The 26,241-nt window shown below is 38.6% G+C and overlaps 2 protein-coding genes across 2 annotated transcripts in view; both read right to left on the reverse strand.

Annotated features, from left to right (window-relative positions):
* ccm2l (CCM2 like scaffold protein) overlaps positions 1–9,239 on the reverse strand; it is a 17,605-nt gene extending 8,366 nt beyond the window's left edge. The window contains exons 1-6 of the mRNA XM_024293454.2: positions 8,995–9,239; positions 5,208–5,375; positions 5,053–5,136; positions 4,705–4,888; positions 1,771–2,366; positions 784–913 (exon numbers count right to left, since the gene is read on the reverse strand). Of these exons, the coding sequence (XP_024149222.1) occupies positions 784–913; positions 1,771–2,366; positions 4,705–4,888; positions 5,053–5,136; positions 5,208–5,375; positions 8,995–9,024 (1,192 nt within the window). The 5' untranslated portion in view covers positions 9,025–9,239. The remainder of the gene's footprint in view (positions 1–783; positions 914–1,770; positions 2,367–4,704; positions 4,889–5,052; positions 5,137–5,207; positions 5,376–8,994) is intronic.
* A 5,726-nt stretch (positions 9,240–14,965) lies between these two features.
* xkr7 (XK, Kell blood group complex subunit-related family, member 7) overlaps positions 14,966–26,241 on the reverse strand; it is an 83,151-nt gene continuing 71,875 nt past the window's right edge. Inside the window, exons 3-4 of the mRNA XM_024293506.2 lie at positions 23,853–24,072; positions 14,966–21,741 (exon numbers count right to left, since the gene is read on the reverse strand). Coding sequence (XP_024149274.1) covers positions 20,940–21,741; positions 23,853–24,072 — 1,022 coding nt within the window. The 3' untranslated portion in view covers positions 14,966–20,939. The remainder of the gene's footprint in view (positions 21,742–23,852; positions 24,073–26,241) is intronic.

Here is a 26,241-nt window from a genome sequence, read left to right on the forward strand (position 1 = left end):
ACACTGCAAAAATAGACCCCTAGAAAAAAATATCTTAAAATTGGAAAAGAGAAAAACTTTTATTTAAATAATAATAATAAAAAAAAACTTCCAGTGAGGCAAGAAAAAAAGAAATATTTTTATTAAAACTAAGACTATTTTGCTATTGGAAAAACGTTCTTGAACTTTAAACTTTCTTTTGTGACAGACAAAAAAATAAACCAATACTACTGTATTTTCTGGAGTAAAAGTTGCAAGAGCAAAACATGTCTAATCAAGAAGAAGAAACCATTTATAAGTCGCACTTTAGGGAAAAAATTCTGATGTTTCAGAGCAAATCCACCAAGCCTAGGGTAACTAAAAAATACATAAATAAATAATAAATAATACTAATCATTTGATCTATATAAAAAAATCAAAGTTTAAGTGGAAAACAACCAGATTCTCCTCCATGTTTGTCTGGGTGACACTTCTTCTGCAGCTGTCAGTCACAAATTCTATGAAAGCAGCGCCCTCTAGCGGTTAATAGAGGAAACAACTGCAAAAGGACAACCGGTGTTTACTGGGAAACAAATATGAGCCTATTTATATCTAAACAAAAACAGAAAAGAAAATCCACAAATAAAAAGTCGCCCCAGAGTATAAGTTCTGACTATGGAAAAACATGCGACTTATACGGAAATGAAACATGAGGGAATTTTTAATTTTCTCCCAGGATTTAGGTTTTCTCAGTGATAGCTGCCAAAAACAATATTTAAAAAAACATTCAAACTAAGCACAATAAACAGCAAATGTGGCGCTCACTCCTCTGCAGCCAGAAGCGGTCCGGCATGGTGTGGTGAAAGCCCGCTCTGTCCACACACTCAATGATCTGATGGCCGTAAATGATCTGGAACATCTGACAAATCAGAGAGCAGTACTCCTCTGCAGCGTCCTGCACACACAGAGGTCACCCACACAGGAAGCTGGTTAGCGCATCGATCTGACTCGGAGCAAAGATTTTCCCCTGAAGTCGCTTTTCCACGTTGACCTAACCGGATCTGTGTTTGCGCCTCATTCGTGGGAACATAACGGGTGAGGATGTGAAGCAGCGACCGGCACAGCTGCGTCAGCAGGTACCTGCTGTCACACAGGGGGAAAGAATGACATGTGCTGCTGCCAAGCCAAACAATTACAGCAACCAGACGATGGTAACAGCCACACACGGATACTCCCATCATGCACACATGCAGCCTGGGAAGGTGACGTAATGGTCCAGGTTATAAAACAGTCGTGGTCGCTGCGCCTCATCAGAACTGTCCTAGATTCCACTGAAGCAACAGGAATGTGACGCTAACGAGCTTTGAAGAAATCACTTGTGTTTTTAAAGCCTCACAACTGACGTAAAGAATAGGAAAGACCCTTTGTAGGTTTGTAAAATGACAATAATAACAATTCTTCATAGATTTTGAAGAGTTGTATATCAGGGGTGTCAAACTCAATCACACAAGGGGCCAAAATTGAAAATACACCTTAACAAGAAATTGGTTGAATGCGGCTCCTGAACCAAAATGAGTTTGACACCCCTGGCCTACGTCTTTATAGTTCTCGTCTGAGCTGATATCTAGCTCAAAACTGTACGGCTGGATAGTTCTCTCCGTTTTTGTTGGGGTTGGGAGGGGCTGTAAGCTAGTGGGAGATCGTGTAAACAAATGGATGATAGGAAACGAGGGCAGGCTCACTCTAGACCAAGTATTGCCTATGTTTTTTGGAAGGGGCAGTATGCTTTTTTTATGCCTCTAACTCCCCCACCTTGTTCTCCACAGCCAGGATGACCAGGTTGCAGTAGGCGTCTGGACACGGCGTTGGCTCCAGTGGGTTGTAGTTCCTCCTCTCCCAGCTGCCGTAGGTTTTGCCTCTTTCCCAGCTTCCTGTGTACGCCTGCCGCCGCTCCCAGCTGCCCCCGGCACCTCCGCCTCTCCTCTCCCAGCTCCCACCTCCATGCCTCTTTTCCCAGCTCCCTCCAGCGCCTCCTCCTACTCCCCAGCTCCCACTCATGGGCCTCGCTCTGCGGTTTTCCCAGCTCCCCCCTGTTTTGCGAGTCTGCTGCCTCCTTTCCCAGCTCCCCACTGCCCTCTTTCTCTCTAAGCTTCCTCCTCCACCCCGTTCCCCCCCAGCACCACCGCCTCCTCCTCCTCCTCTTTCCAGGTTCTGATTTTTGTCATGGTTGCTTCTGGACAGCGATGGCCTCCAGTCCACTCCACAAATGGTGTGTCTCCGCTCCATGGTGCCCCCTGCAGGGCGCGGGTCAGCATTGCCGCTCATGGTTTGGCGTCTCCCATCGATACCGGACGGCTTTTTCCTGTCCAGACTGTCCTCTCCAGCCACAATCGAGTCAACATTCAGACCTGGAAACACAAGAAACACAAACAATTTCACTTAAAAGAAAAAACACAATTATAAATGATAGATTCAATAATGGCTTCCAAGTGAATATTTGTGCTTTTATAAACTGTTGTATTTCTATAAGAAATCAATACTTAAAGAAGTGTGTGTCATGGTTTCTGTCTTTGTTTTGGGTTCAGAGAATGTTGGCCGTGGCTCCTCCCATGGACCCGCCCCCTTCTGTGGATCTGTCTCAGCTGCCTGCACTCAGTAGTCTATTTACAGAGTAGTTTTCAGTGTTAATGCATTTTATTTAGGGGGTCTCTAGTCTTTTTTTTAATTATTCATCTCTGCTTTGAGATTTTTTTGTATTTAGTTTGTTGTTTTATGTTGGAGTTCTTTTCTCAGCAAGCAGCAACTTTTTGCTATTAAACTTAATGGGCCTTCTTCCATGGCTTTCATTGAGTTCCTCCCTTTGAGTTCTCGGGTTCCCTCCTGTTAGTCTGGCTGTAACAGTTTGAGATTTAGTGATTCGGATAAAAGCTTGGTGGAAGACAAGTTCTTGAGGAAATAAAAACAAAAAAGGAAAACAGAGAAGAGAGAAGGAAGGGAGTAATTACTAAACCATCCGAACAACTCTGGTAGAGTAAATCTATACTTGATACTGGTGCTGAGACAGCAACCTTCTGTTGAATGTTAGTAAGACCAAGGAGGCATAACTCCTGCCCCTGAACATGGATGGTGCTGTGGAAGGAGTGAGCCGCCACAAATTTTCAGGTGTCCCATCAGTGAAAATCTCCCCCCGCCCACCAACACTATTGGTTTAGAAAGTGCAAGACTTCTGGTCTAAACTTGAACAGTCAACTGCTCCATCATCCATCAGTCCCTCTTTCTGGCTGAGATCCATTGAGATGATTCTTTCCAACTTCTTCAGTGTAGGGTAGGAGCTGAACTGATCACACCCACTGATCCAAAGTAGGGCTAGTTCTCAATAATAATTTATAGAATAGATTTGATTCAGATTTTTTCGATTCTTTCAATCCTCTCGATTCAATTCAATTCAATTCAGTTTTGAGTTTACACGTTTCACACATTTAGACATTTGGCCACTAATTCAATTCAATTCAATTTTATTTATATAGCCCAATATCACAAATTCAATTTGCCTCATTGGGCTTCATGCCTGTAGTTTTAACAGATGCACAGATGGAGTCATAAAATATGCACAATAGGTAAAAACTAAACAGACTATAAAGAACGGTCATCCCTGTCCTTAGACCCTCCCTCGCGGTAAGGAAAAACTCCTAAAAAAACCTGAGTCAGGAAAAAAAGAAGAAACCTTAGGGATTCCCACATGAGGGAGAGATCCCATCCCAGGACGGACAGAAACTAGGTGGAGCTTGCGCCATAGCAGTACACTTTTTTTTAAGAAGAATAAGCAAAGAATGGGCAAAAAAATATGTTTTAGGCCACAAATGGTTACTTTAAAAATGTTTCCTTAAAAGAGTTTGGAGAATTCATGCCTGTGAGTTTATAAAAATGTTCAGCAATGTAGGTTTATGTTGAAATTACATTAAATGTTAGCATCAAGCTAGCTGACTTTAGCATTATGTGCTAAATAAATGTATGTTTTTATGGATCGATTATTGATCTATTGAGTTCAGATTGATTCAAATCAACAGTTTTAAGAGTCTTTGGTATGACTTAGCCGTGGATTTGAACTCTTGACCTTTCATTACCACAAGGTCAACAAGCTGGTTGAAAGAGTTGAAAAGATCTTTTTCTTTCTTTATTTATTTTTTTTCTATCCATCTGTTCAAGAATATTTCAGAGACCTCAAAGTAGAATCAGCTTAAAGTGAATAAAAACTAGATTTTGTTGAAACACAGATATTGAAAAAAACATTTTAAAGCAGAACATTGTAACTTAGAAAAAAACTTGAAAGTACCTATTGTAAAGTTAAAGAAATTATTGTAAATTTGAAAAAAGATCTTGAAAAAAAACATAGAAAATTTGATTTTTTTTTAAATAAATTTTAAACTTTAGTGGAAAAAAAATCAAAATTTTGACCAAATGAAAAAGAATGTTTAGTCATAAAAATTGTTGTTTTCATTCATTCATTCATTTTCTTGTCCGCTTGTTGTTTTGTATTTTTAAATATTTCTTTTTTCTCTCTTTTCCTTGCCTACCAGCTGAGTTGAACAGGTAATTTCATATTTATAGACTTTTGCTTAGCCGGAAATTGCTATTTATATGTCAAAGTATTTTGTTGCAGACTTTTACTTCTATTGTTTCAGAACAGCATCTAAGAAAAGCGTCTTAATGTCATCTGCTGCAGAGTAAAGAGTTGTGACTCCTCACCTGTCTTGAGGACCAGCAGGTGCAGTGCATCATCTCTCAGGTAGGAGGCAGCAGCAATCTCATGTGTGGGGATCCTCATGAGCAGCTTCTCATTGTTCCTCCACGTCAGCAGCAGGCAGCGAGCGGACAGACTCAGGATGCAGTCCTGATCCTCGCTGGTCTTCAGGGGCAGCACCTTCAGCTGCTGCGGACATCAAGCAAAAAGCCCTGAAAGCTGCTGCTTCAGTCGCTGAGCTGTGGGGGTGTGTCCTCATCTCTAAATCACTCAAAACCACTGTGTGTTTCTTAGTTATTTTACTAACTGCTGCTATTTCACTTGATGTCATTGAAAAGTTATTGATTACAAACCCTGGCAGTGTCCAGCAGCTGAAGAAGTTCATCTCGACTGGAGGGGTTTAATGAAACAGAAACCCAGGTCAGCTGACCGAGGAACTGAGAGAAGACCAGAATTAAAGCAGTTAGTAGAGACACAACATCAAATCCGCTTCTGGAAAACGACCCACCTTAACCTCTTTTTCCACATAATCAAAGATGAGTCTCTCAGGATGGATGAGGAAGTCAGGGGGGTAGAGAGGGACGGTGTGCAGCGGGCGCCGGTACACGCTGCCACGGTCTGTTGGTCTGTGACCAGATTTGGACCAGACGAGGCGCTTAATCGGGGACACGAAGGCCTGAGGAGAGATTCAGGATGTTGTCGTGTGTTTTCAGAATCATTAATTATTATTACAATTATTTTAAGATAGAAAAAAGGTTTGAAAAGAGATTGTAGAAAGGATTGAAGCAAAGTTTTAAAAAATTGAACGTTTGGAGGTTACTGTCAAATTAGCTAAATATATTTTTCCAAAAGATAATTAAAAAAAAAGCTTTTTTTAACCAAAGCTTTAACCCCAACTCAACCCAAGAAGACTCATTTTTATTTAAAATAAACTTAAGTGGAGAATACCACAAACCAAGTTGACCAAAGAAGATTTTTTGTTCTACCATTTGCAGACCGCAGTGCATCCACCTTTCTCCTCTGTTTTGACCCGCCCCCATAGCTGCTGGCCAATGACTGAAGAGATCTTTAGTCACGTGGTTTTGTTTACAAAGTTTGGTCCGAAACAGAAAGCAGCCACGCTGAGGAGGATCAGGGAGGCTCAAGGATGACGTTGTAAAATGGGCGGGACCGACAAGGAACGAAAGGCGGAGCCTCAGAGATTGACTCAGTTTACCTCTGTGTATTAAAACGGTCCACAAAAATTACTCTTATTTCAAAAATAATTTTATTTTGCTTTTCTTTTTAGTGACTGACTTCACACTAGCTGAGTTTCTAAAATGAAAAAAACATTGAGTAATGTCGAGGTTTAAACCTTGTTTTTAGGAATTGAATTGACCAAAAAATCTCAGTTTCATTGGCAACTCTTTTAACTACCATGACTCTTCGACCATTTACAAAATTACCATATAATTCCAGCAAATTCTGAAACTGCTTTTATCACTCTCAGAATTCCTTGAAATTATTTTAATTGTGTAAATAGTTAAAAGGTACAGTAATTTAAACAACTACACTGTGCCTAAAGCTCCAATGCTTAAGGGTTAAAACAAGGATTTTTGCTTTACAGCCCAGTTACTCACAGGTCACAGGTCACAGGTAATAAATCAGTAAAAAACAAATGTGATTTCCCACCTCAGGACCACTTCAAATAATAACTTATAGAGATTATTTTGCTCTAAAAAAACATTTGACTTATCCTGATGCACCGAAATGCAGTTTCTTGTCTGGTGGTTAGATGTCGTGCCACAGTGTGATTGGAAGTACTGAAATACTTGATGTTAAATAAGTTTAGGGTGCTCCTTTGGTTGTTCAAAGCTTGAATGAAAGTCAGCAGAAACACTGAACAAGAACAAGTTTGCTAAGATCTTTCCTCTGTGTGTTAATGACGTTTCTGCCATTGGCTGTTCCAGCGGTGATTGACGGGTGAGCAGTGATCTGTGACAGCTCACCGCTGAGGTTAACTGACAGCACAACACACACAGCTGCCGCCCGCCGACACAAGACCACATTAGTGAAGCCTGGCTCGACGGCACAAGAACAGCCCTAATGACAAAAAGTGATTGAACACGGACAGAAACGACTCTTTCAGAATAACAACTTCTGTTCGGACGAGTTCCGATGAGTTGTCAGCCTAAAAAAATGAAATAGCAGCCATTATGAGCCCTTCTCTCGTGTTCCGGTGCGTCTTTAAGGAGAGCGGGAAAAGGAAAGTAATGGACTTTTAAATGAATGTGCTTAATTAAACAACCTGTCCTCATCAAAGTGAGCTCGAGTTAATTAAATAACATTGCTTCAGCATGGAAACTGTTGTTTCTCTTCAACACTGTCGACTGTTTTCCAAACTCTTCAGGAAACTGTTTTTATTATTGTTTTGGTGTTCAACTGCTTAGTTTTAGGATTTCAGTATTGCATTATACTGTCTGTCATGTCTGAAAGTATCATAGTTTTGCTTGTTGGAGGCATTCATGGCTTCAATTAAAAGATGCTCAAGGTAAAAAGCTTTCTTTTAAAACTCCTTATCAGCAGGTTTTACCGTGTTTTCTGTGCTGTTGGGGAGAAATGAAGCAAAAAAAATTCAATCCAGTCTTTTACTCCATTTTAATTAAAGTGGATCTACAGAAAATACTTGAAGACAGTGAGTTTTTAAATTGTTATTTAGCTAAAGAATTGCAAATGTTACCTAAAGGTGCTTTCCACGTTCTCACAAACAACCACATCTTTACAAACCACACTCCCCTCAGCCGGTCACACATACACTGAAACAAAGATGGCAGCACATCTACAAGGCAGGACGTTAACCAGACCTCCGGGAGAATCGTGGAGTTGATTGTCTCCTATTGACCCACACAGACAGTCAATATATCCACTGGACAGATCATCTCTGGTGCCTATTGGGTTCTAAGGAGCCAAATGAAGCCTGAGGTGGGATGAGCACCTCCACAATGTGTGGAAATTAGCCATGTAGGCGGGAACAATGGCTTAATTTAGCTGACAATCAAAAAAAGACGCAACATTGCATATTCCAGCAACAAGACGAAAATCAAAATAAAAAAAACTTCTTCTCACAGTAGTCTTAAATACAAAATAAAGCAATAAACATCAATAAAGCTTTAGTTTGTACTGTTTATTTTATTTTTAAAACATGGAAATTAACTACTTTTTCATTGTTTAGTTAACCTGCGTATTAGACAATCTGTATTTCCTTCCCTGTGGAAAACAGCCCTAATCCAACTGATTTTTAAATCAGGCGACTAGAGATAGGTATCGATTAGAATTTACAGATTTGATTCGATTCGATTCTGATTTTTTTTTTTATTATTATTATTTGAATTCTTCAATTCAGTTCAACTTTGAGTTTATAGATTTATACACATTTGTTTAGAAATACATTAATAATCTACTTTATGTTTTTATCTTCATAGACTTCCAAAAAGCCTTCGACACTCAACAAATGTTATTAAATAAACTGTTCTTTTTATTTCTTCTCCTCAGTAGTAAACGCTTGCATCATATCTAAGTGACAGGTCTGTAAAAATTGGCACTGAAGTGCTGCATGGGCGTTCCACAAGGCAGCATTTTAGGTCCTTTACTGTTTGTGTTGTACATTAACAAACTGCCTGGTGTGCTTCAGTTTTCCAGTTCTCTCCTATATGCAGATGACAAACCTATTTTCCTGTCTGGTCCAAATGCTCCTATCATTAGTGATAGACTCAACATAGATCTGCAGCATTTACATGATTGGATGCATGATAATCACCTGGTACTAAACGTTATAAAACATCTTTATAAAGAAAATGGGGTGAAAACTACAAATTTAGCTTAGGACAGTTTTTATCACCTGTTTACTATTTGTTTATATTTATATTATATTTTGATGAACCTTATCTTTTTTGTCCTTGATCTCAACTTGCAGTATTGAAATAATTTAAAGAGCCCATTGAACCTCTCCTAAAATAGAAACAATGAATTTGTGCTCATCAGATCCATTGTAGAGGCTGACAATGAAACAAAATAGGTCAAAGTCAAGCTGATCAACTTTCTGGAACTTTGGTTTTCTAAAAGCTGCATCATTTATTGTCGTGTGATAATGTACAGGCTTTCCTTCCAGTTCGCAATTCTATTTGTAGCTTCGTTTCAGGACCTATAAAAAAAACTTCACCAATCATTGATTAAATCTGAGAAGGTAAGATACTTCAGGAATATCATCTCAAGAGTAACAGTACCAGTACAGACCAAAATCAGAGTCATGACAGTACCTTCTTGGGTTTCTTTGGTTCATAGTCCATTACAGCTGCTGCTCCCGCTCCTCCTGCAGGTCAGAGGGTATGAACCTACCAAGAAATTCTATTTCAGTTCAGAGTTAGTGGTTACAGCCTCTTTTTCCCATTTTTTGTTTCTCTTTCACTCTGTTGGAGTTGTGCTAGCGTCAGTTTCGGGTGCTTCACTGCTTCAACACTGATTGTTCTTTTTCAGCCTCTCCTGGGGCCACACACATGCACGGAGAGAACAGGAAGCAGAGGAAAGCCACTTCCTGTCCGAGAGGAAACTCCACCAGGGACTGATAACATCCATTCGGTCTGTGTTGATTACGCACACAAAAGTACACAAAGTTGTACCTGCAGGAAAAAAAAGGAAAAACTTTACCCAAGAATACTTAAAATACATTTTCCAAAAAATAATTTTCCAACATTTCTTGGATTAACGGTGGTTTATCACACTGAACTTGTTTACGTACATAACAAACACCAGAAGTTATTTGTTTTAAGTCATATATAAACAGGATAATTTAAAGTATTTTATTTAGTAACTGCATTTGTTCGATAAAAAGATACTAGATTCACATGTTGATTTATTCCTGATGAATCAACGCTTCCCAGGATGTCTATTTGACATAAACTGTAGCTTTACATTTGGACATGTGTAAATGAAACTCAGGATGGATCCAGCCACTATTAGTTTGCTAACAAATTAGTTTTCACATTAGTAAAGCATATACACTGATTACCCATGATGCCTTTGTGAAAAACAGACAGGTGACAATTTTAAGTCTTTGAAATCCAATTTGTCTGAAATATAAACCAGATAATTGACTCTTGTGAAGTGCAGGATTTACTAACAACATTTCTATTGTTGATTTAAATGTATTATTTTTGTGCGCATAAATACACTGATTGTTCAAAGAGTTTCTTTTGCAGACCAGTACTGTTTTTAGACACTTTTACAGAAATTATTCAACCAATAAATCAACTGAAAGATCCCAAAAAGAAACCCATTGTTCTCCCATCTAAAAACACTTGATGGGTAAGAAGCACAATCACCAACATGGAAGAGACTAAAAGCTTTTCTAAAACATTTCCAGAGAACCACAGTATTCAGGAACTGATACCAGACTATCCAAAAACATTGAAGAACACAATGGAGCCAGCTTTGTTCACTAAATGAAAAACCCAACCCTTGAGTGTCTGATCTGGGGCGTGAACATTAGAACTGACATTTAGGAAATCAAGTAACTCTACTTCCATACCAAATTCAAATGCAACCCCCACCCCACTAAAACATGGCCCCAGGTTTCCATTCCATGCTCTGTTTCACATGTTATAGTTTGCAGTTTCTTTAATAAATGTATTTCATGTCATGGTGGTGAAAGTGTCAGTGATTTCCTGTTAACCTCTAAACTCTTTCCACTGTTAAGCAAGCGAAGGTACAGAACATGTACTCTGATTGGTTTATCTAAAGTGCCCCTAGGTGTGGATGTGTGAGTGTGTGTGGGAGGGATTGTGTTCCTTGCAAAAACCTGGTGATCTGTCTAGGGCACGTGTCAAGGTCAAGGCCCGGGGGCTGGACCCGGCCTTGTGGGTAATTCTATCCGCCCCTCCAGATTATTTTATATTATCGTTATTAACATGGATGGACGGATGGATGGATGATGGCAATGTATTAAAATGAACTTCAGAATTGAAAAACAGTTTCTGTCCTTTGGCTGTAAACTGTTTTATGGCATAAGAGGGACTAAATTAGTGTAAAGTTGGATGATTGTGATCAGATTGACCACTTATCCATGGGGCAGAGGCAGGGCGTTTGTCGTCTGATCAAAGGATTGCAGGTTGGGTTCCCGCCTCGACAGCCCATGTGTTGAAGTTGTGCAAGACACTGAGCCCATGCTGCTCCTGGTGGTCATAGGTTGGTAGAGACGCACAATTAGCCAATTAAAATGTTGTTATTGTTAAATCTATTGTCTGAATCTCGCTCACGTTTCATTGAAACCAGAGGGTTTGGCATATACAGTAACAACTGTATTTGTGCAAGTTGACGACAGTATATTCTGGTTGTACTTTGATGCAGATCTCTGAGATTCTATGTGACCATTTGCTTACATGACTTGAAGTCACTATAAGCTGTTAGAAATCCTTCCTGTTACACTGTTTTTATTAAAACAAACACACTATTTAGATTTCTTTGGACCATTTTTGAAACCCTGGAGAGAAGAAATGTGTCTAAATTAGCCAAGTCTTTACAAAAACACAGTGATGAAAAAAATATGTTGATGAAAAGTTGCAAGACTTCAGAAAATGCAGGGAATTAGTTTGTCCAACTGGGGGCAGCACCAAGACAACAGCGAACACTGGAGGTTAGGACAGGAGAGGAAGGAGCATATTTGTGCTCAGTGGGACTCTGATGGAAGCAAAAGAGGCAACATGAAATGTGTGACCTCTGTAGGACACAAAGACACACATACACTCCCACGCTGACAGTTAATACTATAGAGTATCACACACACAGGTTCACATGCACGGCTATTGTCAGGGCAACTCCTCCATGGTGTCTGGAGTGCTAACAACTTAATGATCATCCAGTTACCAGGGCAACGGGAGGCGAAGATTGGGCCTTTCTCCTTTTGTTCTGATATTTGTTGCCAAGAGTTTGAAGTTAATAAAACTTTGATATGGATTTATAGAATTTTTTAAACTTTTTTTGTTTAGGTTAAGCCTGATGCTTCATTTGTAAACTAAAAATATAAAATACTTTTTTTTTGACAACCTTCATGACATCACGTTTCAGTTCAGAATAGTGTGCTTAAGTCACTTCACTTCTTTTTAAGACATATTTTTCAGTAAACCAGTTTAAATCGAATAATTTATTCTATAATGTGCTTTGTATCTTAACGTATTTGTTGAGTAAAATCTGTCCCTCGTCTTTGCTGCCTTATATTTACTAAGGGTGTTCACCTTTCTTTCTCCCTTGACTCCATACATGTCTTCATACATTTTCCATGAATTGATTCATAAAAGATTCAAGTAACTTTATAGCATAATAAGACAGTGCATTTCTTTTACATGGATACAATGTAGATATCTATTATTCATTTAAAGCTACGAAAATTGGAGTCAGATTTTATTTTATTCAACAAACAAAACATCTTTGTCAAAACAGCTTCACACATAAAAACCTGGTATTTTGAGTCTTTTATTCTTTGTGGTTAAGAAAAGTGTTTCATAGTATTCTTTGAAAAGCTGTGAACAAAAAAGATTATCATATGTTTAGTGAAGATAACAACACAGAGGCAAGGCGGAGAAGCGAGTAAACAGGTGTGGGTCAAAAACACGGAGGGCCAAACAAGGAAAACCTGCTCAGACTGACGAGTAAAAACAATCAAGACTTCGCACTGGATGTAAGACTGGAGTGGGTATAAATGCTGGTGGTTCTGATGAGGATGATGATGGTCAGCTTTCCGTGGAGAGAACTGAAGTGGTGGCTGATGGGAGTTGAAGTGAGGAAGATGGTTAATACTAAATTAAGTTTAAATTCCTACCTTAAGGTCAAACTAAAATCAAACTTGATTTGTAAACTCAAGCCGCCCTCCTGAAATGGACCGCCAAAGAACTCTCGTTTTCACCCACTACAACCACTTCTGAGTGTTGCTGATCATTTGAAGAGCGAGTTATTTTCTGTGACAAATAAAGCACAATGCGTCTTCAGGCATGCTAACACATAGCATCACCTGCTCTTGATGTTACTCCTTCTCACACAAACATCAAACTGTTGTGATCTTCAAAGCGCATCAGACCTTTGTATGTTCCGCCGCCGCTTTAACTCTGTCGGCGTGCGCGCCTCTGCATTACATGTGTGATTATGCATGTAGGGTTGGTGTGTACAGCAGGCGGTGTGTGCGTCAGCCGGATATCAAAGACGCAGCTTTAACATCTCCCCACCGTTCACACACCAGCTCTGACGCAAGAAGGCAGAAAAAGAAATGAGTGTGAAAGAAAAGATGAGAGGGAAGAGCAAACGATGAAGGAAAGTTTGACAACAAACTAAAGCAGGAGATTAACAAGGAAAGAGACAGAAAGAAACAAATGTATGTGAACAATGGGAAGGTCCTGAAATAAACAGCATGGCAAAAATAAAAATGAGGAAGAAAGAGAGCGCACATTGTGTTTTTATAATACAAGTAGAAAATACTGAATAATCTCAAGTGGAGTAAAGTGGAAATATGTAAAAAAAAATATATACAAAAAAGTCTCAAAAGCAAAGGAAACAGAAATAATCTGATTACACGATCTCTGATCTGATCTTTTCTAAACAACAAACAAGGAAATGGAGAAAACAGGACAGGATGACATATTAAAGTGAAAAGCAACAGAAAAATGAAACAAAATGTGACTTTCATCCTTTTGTTCTGTTTGTAAAAGACGTCCACGGTAACTAAAGGGAACAAAGACGCCGGAGTTTGGATCAGAAAGTGGGAGGAAGGAGGGACTCGCCAGATCTCCAGAGACTCCGACCAAATAAACAACAAATCCTCAGGATGGAGTGATGCTGAAGGAGAGATGGCGAGATCAAAGGAAGTCGGTTTGAGTGAGGCATGTTGGTGCTGTCTTCAGGGGGGGAGACGAGGCTTAGTGGCACAGGAATGTTGGGAAAGCCAGCACCCACTGAAAACAGCGCCCCCTCTTGGAAAAATAACGGAACTGGAGAAAGGGAAAAAGAAAATGGAAAAAGGTGTAGATTTAAAAAATTTTACAGTTATATTTTTGTATTCAAGGAATATTATGCAACAAAACCTAGTTAAGAGTGTTCTTTTTTTTTAGATTTTGTTTGGAAAAATGTGGTCTTCACAAAAAAATAACGCCTGAAGCGCAAAGTGCACAAAAAACACAGATTAGAGATATTTCTTGTCACTGCGTACCTGTTTAATTTACATTACCTAGTGTCAGATTCCCGTGGCCGTCATAGACGCCACATGGGCAGCCTTCACCACATTTTTATTTCATTTATTAGTACATGTGCAAAAGGTCTTTAATCAGATCCAGAATTAGAATTGAACTGTAAAACTCACTTTTGATTTTAACAAACATTTACATATGTCACTCGTTTGATTGGAATAACTCATTATGAAATGCGCAGAAGTATCTAAAATACCGGAAACAGAGGAAGAAGCGAGTGTTGTTGATAAACAAAGCTGCAGCTTTGAGTGGGATGATCTATTGGGCATGCCTTTATAATCTTATTACTATTTTAAAGTGACTGTTCACTCCTCATTTTCTCCATCACATACTCGGAGGACGGGTCAGAGGTCACCAGTGTGACCCCAAGGACCACACAAGTTGGCCGCAGGCCTCCTCTAAAAATAGCACAACTCACCTGTGAGCTGCGTCTGAAATTAAATTTTATCTCTTGCCTTTTTTTTTTTATTCCACTTGCATTTACATAGATTTAAAAATTAAAACAATCTTAAAAAATGATACATGAACCTTAGATAAGTTTAGGTGACCTCCGACCTACTCCAGTTCAAAGATCATTCATTTTGTTGCAGTTTTAGTCATTAGTTCAAACTGTGACAAGATAAAATGTATAAGTTGATTTTTCTTTAACATACAACATGGTGAAAATGGGACATTTTTACTGTGAATTGTAGTGATCTTAGTGACCATCTGAAAAGTGGGACGTTAGGAACTAGTACACTTGAAGTTTATTTTATTAGGTATACTTGAGTAAAAGTATAGCAAGTCTATGATAGACTATGTACGTGTAATGTAAGAAGTATACTAACTGAATACGTCTTCAAACTAAATTGGAACACTTTGAAGTTTACACTATATAGATGGTATAAACATATTCTTCAAGTATACTGCATCCGTTTTACTACGTAACCTCCAGTACATTTAAATATAATTTCTTTGGCTACACTTTGACAAAAAAAAGAGGAAAAACAAAACACAGACACGCTTTATTTTGAAGGCCATTCAGCCATGTTTACTACAGCTTTTTTCCCATCTACAGTAATCAGCACAGCTTTTTGAGTTTCTTTTTTTAACATCGTCATAGATATTTGAACCACTGGTTTGTTTTTCTGCTCCTTCATTCAGAGGATGTTTAAGCAGCATTTTGAAAAAAAAAACAAAAACCTTAGAGCACATCCTTATAGTACATACATACAAGACATACTTACATACCAAAGCACACATACTCGGACACGCACATTCTAGATTAGCATCACTCTGGTATTTACAGATATATAGAATGAGTAAAAAAAAAGAATCTATTTTCACTTTTTACATCTTAATATAAGAGTCATACCAAAGACATGGCCACCAAGTGAGTAAACAATACATAGATATAAAACAAATACAAAAATAAATAAACATGAATACCTCAATAGTAAAAGATGATTTGAGTTTTTAAAATCATTTTGCTGCTTTTGTTCAAGTCGATATATAACCAGCGCAACACTAGTAACTATTTACCAAAAACAACAGAGAACTGGTTTGTTACCTAATCAGGGAAAACAAAACCTCCCTTGGCCCGTGATTGGATGATCCATGTATGAGTCATCTGTACATTGCCCAATCACGATCGACATGATGTGCGACATAAGAGTCTTTGTTTTCAGCACCATTAACATCTCCGCGCACCCATGCTCTCACATGGGGCTCAACAATGACCCAGTAGGACTGGAAACAGCTCCGGTTTCTAAGCTTGAAGTCGTAAATGTCCAGAATCTTCAGTTCTGTTTCAGCTTGAGAGGAAAGCCACTCCCCCAGATGAACATTCACTCACAACAGCTATGTTAGCTAGCGCCAGAACCCCCACCCTCTCAGACTCGCTTGAGTACTGTGACCATGTGGAAGGAATGAATACAACCCCCCACAGTACTGCAGTACCTGCACAACACAACAGTGTGCAACATAAAACAGCAGTGCATGTAGTGACATGTCAGGTGATCCACACAAGTAAGGATACAAATCAAACTAGATCTACAGTATGAAAATAATCTAGATGATCGGCATCGCGAACTCCAACGATGTACAATGATAACAGAGAACCATTTTCTCCATACTCTCCTTCAAAGCAAGTACATAAGCTGCTCTTTGGGAATCTTCTCAACATCACAGAGTGTACAGGTGGATCCAAAATAAAAGTTGACAGCACATCGGATACTCTGACCACATGGTGCTTTTGGCACCAGATAGTAGCAGAAAGAACCTGCTCAAACGGAAAAAATCCATTTACAAATCTACATTAGTGCTTCATTCATAATCAACTACCGTTGTTTCAGTTTCTAGCTATACTTTACTTGTAGTGTGCCTTGGCGTGGTGTTTTTGTGCTGCAGCTTCTAACTGTACTCTCCAAAAAATTAGCATATTTAGCAGGTTTCAGTCCATGAAGGAAAGTGTTGTTACGGGTAGTTTGACTCACTAATAACATCTAAACTGTCTTGAACTGAAGAATCATTTGTTTTCGTTGAAATCTGTTAAAAATAAGAAAAACAAAACAAAAACATATTCTTAAATAGACCTTCTCCTAATAGTAAATTAGATGATCTCATGGGGACATATCTTGCTTAGTAAACTACTTTAGAAAAAGCAGATTTTGTCCTGCTATAGACATTACTAAATATGCTTTCAGTTTAGGTTAGAGGTCTCAAACTGGCCGTTTGTGGCCCCAAGTCGATATTTTGCAGCCCCCGCCTCAATATGAAAGTTCAATGTCTACTAAGCAATATCTTCTGCATGTCCACTGGCTTTGTATCTGCTTTGGGATGTTTCAGCTTTATGCTTTAAACTTTGCATTTGCTATTGTCGTTGGATCTGGTCATCAGAAAAGTCCCAGTTAGTAGCGTCGTTAGCTCCCGTCGTTTCACAGACGATATTGCTTAGGGGTACATAGACATGAACAAATGTTTGATAAACTTGTTCAGCAGACACAGAGAATGAGCAAAATATATAGACAGTGGACGCAAAAACATATTTTTTGGCACAAATTCAACCCCATACGGCCCAGCCTCAGCCAGATAAATCGAGTCTGAGAACGCAGATTTATATAATCAGAGACTAGAGCATTGACTGTATATTTTACAGTCAGTGGACTAGAGGCACAGACTCATCAGTTAATCTACCCCAGTATGTTTGACCATAAAGAACTGCTCTGTTGAGTGCCGTGATCTCTCACTCTGTGTAGCAATTTGTTTTAACAATTTTATTCATATCTTAAGTAGAGTTTTCTGACATGATTCATATTTAATTTTGGTTAATTTTGAACAATCTGATTCACGGACCTACAATGGATCCAGGACATCTTTATCCAAAACTTCCACCAGTGCGACTCAGAGATGAATACCTGGTACTGAACAGTGTGTACAAACAAACAAGTAAGACATTTTAGTTTCATAAAGTTCAATCCACTATTGTTTTTCCAAATCCAAATAAATCAAAGAAAAGATTTTTAGAACATTCTCATTATGAAATGCGCAGAAGTATCTAAAATACCGGAAACAGAGGAAGAAGCGAGTGTTGTTGATAAACAAAGCTGCAGCTTTGAGTGGGATGACCTGCTGGGCATGCCTTTATAATCTTATTACTATTTTAAAGTGGCTGTTTGCTCAGCGACATCAAGTGGAACTTTGAGAAGTTTCTGGTGGGACCGGACGGGAAGCCTGTGATGAGATGGCACCCGAGTGTCAACGTGTCCACGGTCCGAACCGACATCCGAAATCCACTCCGAAAAAGTGGCTGTTTGCTCCTCATGTGACCATAGATGTGACCATGTATGGTCACATGACTGTAAGATTCAAAAGGTTTCCACACATTGGACTGTAATATTAACTTGATCATTTTTGCTGCCATCAGATGTTTTGTCTACTGTGATGGTTGTTTTTTTTCTACTGATATTTTCCAGTATTGAGACAATCACTTGCTTTCGTTTTGAACCGATTCTTTAATATTTTTTAGGTCAATTTGATTCAATTTGATTGATGCCTGCCTAGCTAAAACATGATTCCTGCACTTTTGAGTTATTTTATTCATAGCTTTAATTATTACCTTTTTTTAAAAACATTTTAACATAAAATGAGAGGTGTTTTAAACAATAAAAAAACAAAAATTATTGCAATTTGGGGCCCCTTCAGCAGATGGTGCCTTAGGCGACTGCCTAGGTTGCCTATGCCCAGGGTAGGCCCTGCTCAGACAGATTCATCTGGTGGGATTACAGGAATAAAAATCAATTCAACGATTTATTGTTACAACCTTAAGAAAAACCCATCTTTTTATTAGGGTTCATGCTTAATTAAGATTTTAGGAAAAATGCGTAGTTTTTTGACTGAATGCCAACTTCAAGTTTTTTTTAGATTTCTGACTCCATCCCATTCTTTTACATTAAAATTTTCCACACAGCCTCATTTAGTTTGGCTTTTACTGACTGATACTGCCAACTGTAAATATTTTTTGTATCGAAACATTAATTTACTTTTGAATTAAAAAGAAAACAGTTGTTTTCTATCATCCTTATGCATAGCTTGCTCCTTGTTCCTAGCTAAACGAGGAGCTTTATAGTCTACTGCAGATGATTTGTGCCACTCTACTTCCCACAAGTTCACAGAAAACAAGAAAAAAAAAAACATGAGCAGAATAACCCAAAAAGCTTGACAAGAAAGGAAAGAAAGTCTTTGATTAAAACTTCAAAGAAAAGCATCAAGAAAAAAAAAAAGTTGTGAAAAAATAAGATGTTAACTTTAATCTGTGTTTTTTTTTTGTTCTTTCTTTAGGCCTCCTTGCTGATCATTAACCTGATTTTAAACCTTCAAATGAACCGTTTGTACTCTTTGACCGATGAAGTCGCTCTCTCAATCAGTCGACTGTTGGTGTTTGTGACAGAAGCTAAAGGGATTTTTCGTCAGATCTAACCTGACTCTCAACTCCTGTTTATTTATTTGCTTGTTGTTGATATTTGTCACAGTTTCAATTCCCTGTGCAAAGCGCTAACATAAAAGCAGGCTCATACAATGTAGATAAACCCTGACAGCAGAAGATAAATCTCGTTCCGTATCCGTTTCAAATCGTTTGTTGTGTTACGTTGCTCTTTTGGCAACATCAGTAATGTTGATCTCTGGTTAAAAAGATGAGTGTCCATAGACATGTAGATATTATTGGACCAAAAAAGACAAAATGTAGAAAAAAAGTTACAGTATAAACATCACAGAATAACAAAAACACAAACTGCATAGAAGAAATGGATAAAACCACTGCAACATCTTTCTTTTAGCCGTAACTGGAGTTTGGAAAAAAAAATAAAAAAAATTTCCATTTGAATTGTTTGGACCCTTTAAAAAAATTAAGAAAATGCTTCAGAAATATTGATATAACAGAAAATCTCCTCAATCACCTAACAATATGTTAAGCAAACAGTTTGATGCCAATTCTTAGTAACCATAAACTGTTACTGCACTTTAAGGCACTTCCTCATTGGCTTTTTCAACTCACGTTCAGTGGCCACATCCACTTATAATATACAGTCTATGGAGCTGACAGTGTGTATGCTAATTACCTTCACTGCCACAGGGAGGAAACTCAAATCTCAGCAACGTCTGCAAAATGCTGTGGAGGATTCATTTTGACACTTTTTTAAGGAGCCTTTCTGAATGGAAAACACCATCTTTTGAGACAAATGTCAAAACAAAACATTACTATTTGCCTTGAGCGTGTTTTACCTCTTTTGTTAACAGCTTTTGAGCAAACTTTCAACTGAAAACACTTTCACAGGAGGGTGATAGTTGCTCCTACTTTCCTTTGTATAGTTTGAGTTTTTCCAAACAGTGGACGATATCTACGAGTAAATGACGATTCGTCTTCCAAACGGATTCATCACCTAACTACTGCTTACTATAAGAGCTTGTACAGTATTTGACATCTGTATTTATCTTAACAGAAACAACAGGAGAGAGATGCAGTGTCCATTTTCTTGGCGGCCAATACAAAAGTTGCTCATCAACTCGCCCTTTTTCTAATCTCCTTCCTAGTATGGGTATTATCGTTACATCAGTGAGAATTTTTCTATGACTGCTATTGGAACATATAGATGGTAGTTACTTATCAGGCGTACAGCACTTCTGGATCTACACTGCATTGTGAATCAATGAAATTGGAGCTTATAGAACAACCACTACACGCTTGTGAGAGTTTCCCAAATTTCAGAGAGCATGGTGGGATGGCAGAATTATGTGTTGTTTCAAGGTCACTGTGCTTTTCTACTTTCCTACTCATGAAGCACTCCTCGATGTGTTTGTGATTTGGAGGTACAGAAATTTCCTGCCATAACCTGGACTTCAAACGAAATTGTCTACAAGTAAGATGCCTTGACATCTTTGATTGGCAAATCACTCATCAAACTTCATTATCAACGACGTTCCATTTTTTTTTGTCTTTTTTTCAACAAACCAAAATGTTTTCACATCCCATGCATCTACCAGCAACAACTGTTTTATTATGTTACACAAGTCTCTGTCGTGTCTTTGGGATCCGAGGCTTAAAATCATGCAGAGGACTCTGCATTCTCCTTCTCTTCCATGAGGTCTTAGATGTTGAAGTGGCCATCCTGGATGAAAGCAAATCTTGCGCTCGTTGGTCCCAGCTCTGAGACTGAAAATCTCCTCTCCAAGTCATCGTACGGAAATGGAGATGAACCCAGTCCAGTGTTGCTCCTGAAGCTTCCCATGGCTCATTTTGCTACGTACTCCTCAACCCTCTTGGTCCCAGATTGCACGTCACATTTTTCAGTTAGCTTCTTACAAACTCTTCTCCAAGACCTGACCGATGCACTGTCTTCCTGTCATGCATCTCCTGGTGTTGGTGGTCCTACAAAGAGGACCAATCCCAGTCTGAGCCTTGGTCTCAGACTGCTTTTTAAAGTTTGAGAGCCTCAGTTGGCCTAAACAGTCGTCTCGTATTCTAATACCTCTTTGCTGCCCATCATGCTACTCCTGTATTGGATGCGTGGGCTGACAGCTGATGTGTTCTCCAGAAGGAGAATGGTTTTGCGGAGACGCCGGTCGATAAAGTGTGCATCCCAGGCTGGGTATCGCTTTCTCGGTAGATCAATCCTAATTACAGGCCCCTCCTGTGCGCGGGATAAGGAGGAGTTCCTATGAAGGAGAGCAGGAGAGGAGGAAGGGGAGGGCCTCACCTGGAAGACAGGCAGACAGCTGTCCCTGTCTCTCTCCCTCTCCCCAGGAACTGGCTCCCCTGTGTCTTTAGTCCTGGGCAGAGTCCTTGGCGGACTGGTGATGACCATGTCTGTTTGGGAACCTTGGGATGGAGTAAGGCAAGCGTCAATCACCCCCACCACCCCTCCTGCGCCCACCACACCCTCATCCACGCATCCTCCCCACTGGGAGCCGAGAACAGGCCCGTCTGGGTGCAGCCAGCAGTAGTACACCAACATGAAGAAGGTTCCGAGGGCAAAGCTGCAGGCCACCAGGCAAACCACCACCAGGGCGGAGGAGTCCGTGGTTTGTGGGCCGCGGTAGGTGTACCAGGCGGCTGTAAGAGCCACATTCTCAGCCAGCGTCACAGAGTAGTAGAGCGCCATGCGGAACCGGCTGGGGCCCTCCTTGACGTTGAACCAGCAGAAGATGTAGATGATGCCCACGACCATGTTGTAGATGATCTCCTCCCACTTAGACATGCAGAAGTCTGTCTCACCCTGGATAATCCAGAAGGTCATGACACACCTAGAAAGACACAAAGAACAGTCATAGGCAGAATTACAAGTGTCAAAAACTATACAACATCAGTGTCAATGTTTGAAAAGTCGATTTCCTCAGGAAATGTCTTTTGCTAAATTCAATTCTGGGTCTTTCTGAGCAGTTCAGACTAGATAGAGATACATGGCGCTCTGTCAAAAGGTCATTCTTTCTTTTACAAGTTGCAAACAAGGTTGGGTGTCAGTGTAAATATGCTAATGCAGCTAACATTCATGGTGTTTGATTGTTTTTTTACGGGCTACTGACGAAATTGGGTGCTAGGACGTTGACATTAGCAAGTCACTGTTTGCTTTAGTGACATCAGTCTGTATTATTTACATTTTACTAACAAGGAAAAGAGTTAACACAGACACTGTGATGTTTATTTTAGCGACATCATGCTGTATTTTTAAGTTCCAAACAAGCTTGGATGTTTTTGTAAAAATGCTAACGCAGCTAACGAGTAGAAGTGTCGAACAAGGTTGAGAGTTAGTGTAGTCACAGTAACATTTGCAATAGTGGTATCAGTTTTTTTTTTTTTTTTAGTCATACTATGAAAGTTGGGAGTCAACATAGTCACAGGGATGTTTGCTTTAACGTTATCATACTGTATTTTTTACACGTCCCAAACAAGGTTGAGAGTTGCAGCTATTGTGAATATGCTAACAAGGCTAACATGTAGTATGTTACAAATACATGTTAGAGTTACTGTCAACCAAGGGACTTATCTCTGACTCTTTTATCTCACTTAATGCGCCTTATAGTTTGGTGTTACTTATATTGATTGATGGACCTTTTAATCTGTAACTGTTGATAGTTCATGTTTCACATGTGATGACCAACAATAAAGCTAATCTTTATACACTCTCAGCTCTGAATATTAATGTGAAAATGTCTTGATACGATAAAATGCAGGATTTTTTTGTGCCTGTTGAGATACTTTTAAAGAAAACAAGATTGTTCATGGATAATTCTGACATTTTGCACCATGTCTGGCACCCTTTCAACTACAATCTAACAGGAAATCATTCTGGTAAGTGGAAAATGCATAAAAATGATCTGATTATCTGCTGAGTGGAGCCTTCAAACAGATTCCTCTAAATAAATGTATTCATTTAAAGTAATTCCTTCAGGTCCATCTTTTTTGTATTTCATACATAGCAGTGTTTGATACCTGAAGAGAAGAATAATAATGAAACAATCAATTCATCTGGTTTGTGTCACCTATTCATAATCACAATAAACTGAATATTTAAAAATCTAATCATCCACCTAAGAAAATGATGAAACACAACAATACACATGAAACAAGTGCAAATAACCAAAGATAATTTGATCATTTCTGTTATAAAAAGGCTTGATAACCTTAAATCATTTTTAAACGAGAGTGATTTTTGTGACTATTATTAATATTCTTTACTAAAATAAGATAATAAAACAGACTTTTGATTAATATAATGTTGTCAATGGAAAGTATGCACTATACCATGGGTCATTAATTTATTTAATTTGGCCCACTAATCTACAATAAATTATATTGATAATCCTTCTTGATGATGTATATTCCTGGTGTACACCCATAGATGGTGCACTACTTAGAATTTACTTTAGTCTAGTTGCTGAAAGTTATTCTGGATTCATGTTATTTTGGAAGATTTTGTTGTTTCTCTGACGTTTGTGTCTGCTTCCCCAGTTGGACAGACCTTTTTCCGACCATTCCACCACATAAAAGCAACTTTTCTTTAAGTTTGCATGGTTACCTGTTTATCAATCATTTTGGAATTGGCAATCGGAAATAAGCACAATTTAAAAGTAAAAATCCAAAAATGTTTTGTTTCACAAGTAATTTTCAATCAAAGTTAAAGCATCTTTTAATGATTACTTATTATTTATTTCTCCTATGAGGTGGATTATTAAAAAAAACTCCATGTATATCCTAATGGTCCGGCCCTTCTGTCAAATTTTAGAACATTTTTGGCGGATGAGTCAAAAAGTTTGTCCACCCCTGTACTATACAGAAAGAACGTTTTTACTGGGACTGAACTGACGCTGATTCCAATTTAGGGCACGAAAACTTTGTACTTAATAATGTGGCGCACCAGTGGCTGACGATGAAAATGCCAAAGTAGAGCTGGAAGACGGAGGCGAACAGGGCGAAAGCTACAGTCCTCGCCCCGATGGTGAAGAAGTGCCAGAGCATCTGAGCGATCACGGCCTTGTAGGACATGGGCAGCTTGTCGTCACGAGAGTCCCGGAGAACCTTTTGGTAGGAGGCGATCATCCAGGCCAGTGAAACCAGGGAGGCTGAAGCCGACAGGCCTGGAGAGAAGGTCAAAGAAAGACACGTGGAAGGGATGATGGAGGAGAAGAAACATAAACCACTTATTACTTAATGACTTAGAGTCCAAAGGTGTACAATTCTGAACCATTTGAGGATGGAACCAAACTTTAGGACATAAGAATTAATAATTAAAAAATATAAAAAGACTTTGGGAAACTCCTGTTAGCATAATCCTTTCTTTCATAAAGTTCCGCTTTTACTCCTTAAGTCGTGATTCTTAAGACCATTTTAGTTCTCCTGAAACATCTTACAACTTCAGAGAAAAGTGAATAATGTTCCTAATGCAAATGTACTTATAAAACATGAAAGAATTCCATTTAATATTTGATTTGACTTTAGGACGGTTAAGTATCAGCTTCACCAATTACACCGATCGAGCCTTGAAGTTGAGTCGCTGCTGTAAATCGTCAAAGTTGTTAAGCTAACATGGAGAAATGCCTCAGGTGCTCAGCGGAGGAAATTGCAGCATCACCACCTCATCTGCTGATTGATTTTGTTATTGGATCAAAAGTCTCCTTAGAGCTTTCAAGTTTTCTTTGAACCTCCAACTCTTACACATGAAAGAGGAGATGTAGGTTTGTTGTCTCTTCTCTGATATCACTCAGTGGTTATGAAAGCCAGAAAGCCTTCCTGCCTGCTGTGGAGAAGCTGCTCTGCTTTAGATGAAAGTAGTTCTTTACAACATGTCTTAAAAGAAACGCCTTAAATAATTGTTTAATCCCACGGAGAAGAGTCAGTCGACTTTAGTTACTGTGCAGCAGCTCATTTGCTAATGGGTTAAACCAGTTTGAGGGTCTCAAAATAACAAACAAAGTCAGAATTATGTCTCCAAAATCTCATATTTGACCAGGTTGATGGGAAATTATTTTTTAAAAAAGGAAAAAAAAACAAGAGAGAAGTTTAAAAGTCAAGATAAGGGAACATGAATGAGCACATTTAAATGTATATGTATATATGTTTCTATGTGAAGATGTGTTGTCCCAGTGCACATTTTTAACCTCATTATATGTTTGAGATCAAAGATGCACTGAACTGTGGGTGTCTCCTTTTGAAAACCCAGGTGATGTGATAATCCAGATTATTCATTTAAAAGGGAATTCTTAAAAACCCATTGTAATATAAACTTTGTTTTTGATGTGTAACATGTTCCTGTCGCATTTTTCTCATGATAGAGGACATACATGGGGAAATTGAGCTTAAAATTGCATTTTTTTTTAGTATTTCTTTATTCAAATTGTTGTGTATCAAAGGCAAAATGCTGTATAAAAAAGAGCCTATTTTTAGACATAGAAAGTACACTGGGCGGGGCCACAAGCTCCCTTCGCCAAACTTTTATCTGCAAAAAAAAATAAATAAAGAGGGAGAGGGGCGGTGCTCTGCGACAATGGTACCGCCCACAAATCAGAGGTGAATTTCTAATGGACTCCTACTGTCCCGCGAAAACTAGTGCTAGGTGATCGATTTTTTTTTTTTATTCACTTCTTCACTTTTCATTTCATTTCAATACGTTTTTGTTTCAATAAACTTTTTTTCAATTTAGTTAAAAACATTGTCTTAAGTCTGTTTTATGTTTATCAAGTTATTTGAAAAAGGGAAACTCACAAAAAAACATTCACAGCGATTAAAAACAATTGAGATTTTGAGGTTCATGTTACATTCACCGCATTTACAAAAAATATTGATATTTGAATCAATATCGGGGATATTAACCAGTATCAGAGCAGCATTGAAACCAAAATCCTCAGAATGGCCCACCCCTAGCAAAACCTTTGTGGTTTCCAGGACCCTACTAAATTTTTTGCTCAAATACTGCATAATCATTTTTAAAAGACCACTTGGAAGAGTTTTACGAAAGATAAAAATTTCAACACAATATGATTATTTTTGATCTACTTTTTAAAATGTTTTAAACTTTTCTTACGAAACTTTTCACAGCTCTACTGCTTTCCAGATGTCAGTCAATGCACAGTATCGCCTAAAAGCAATTTGGACACCATGCTCACTACTTCTCTTTCATTTTGTTAAACTTATGATGTCACAGATTTCACAAAGAAAAAATCGAATCAACACAAGCATTTTATGACGTATATGTGTGACTCCACTGTATTCTGATGATTAAAAAAATTACATTTAAACATGTTTTTTTT

The sequence above is a fragment of the Oryzias melastigma genome, linkage group LG7 (genome assembly GCF_002922805.2).
Source record: "Oryzias melastigma strain HK-1 linkage group LG7, ASM292280v2, whole genome shotgun sequence".
NCBI lineage: Eukaryota > Metazoa > Chordata > Actinopteri > Beloniformes > Adrianichthyidae > Oryzias > Oryzias melastigma.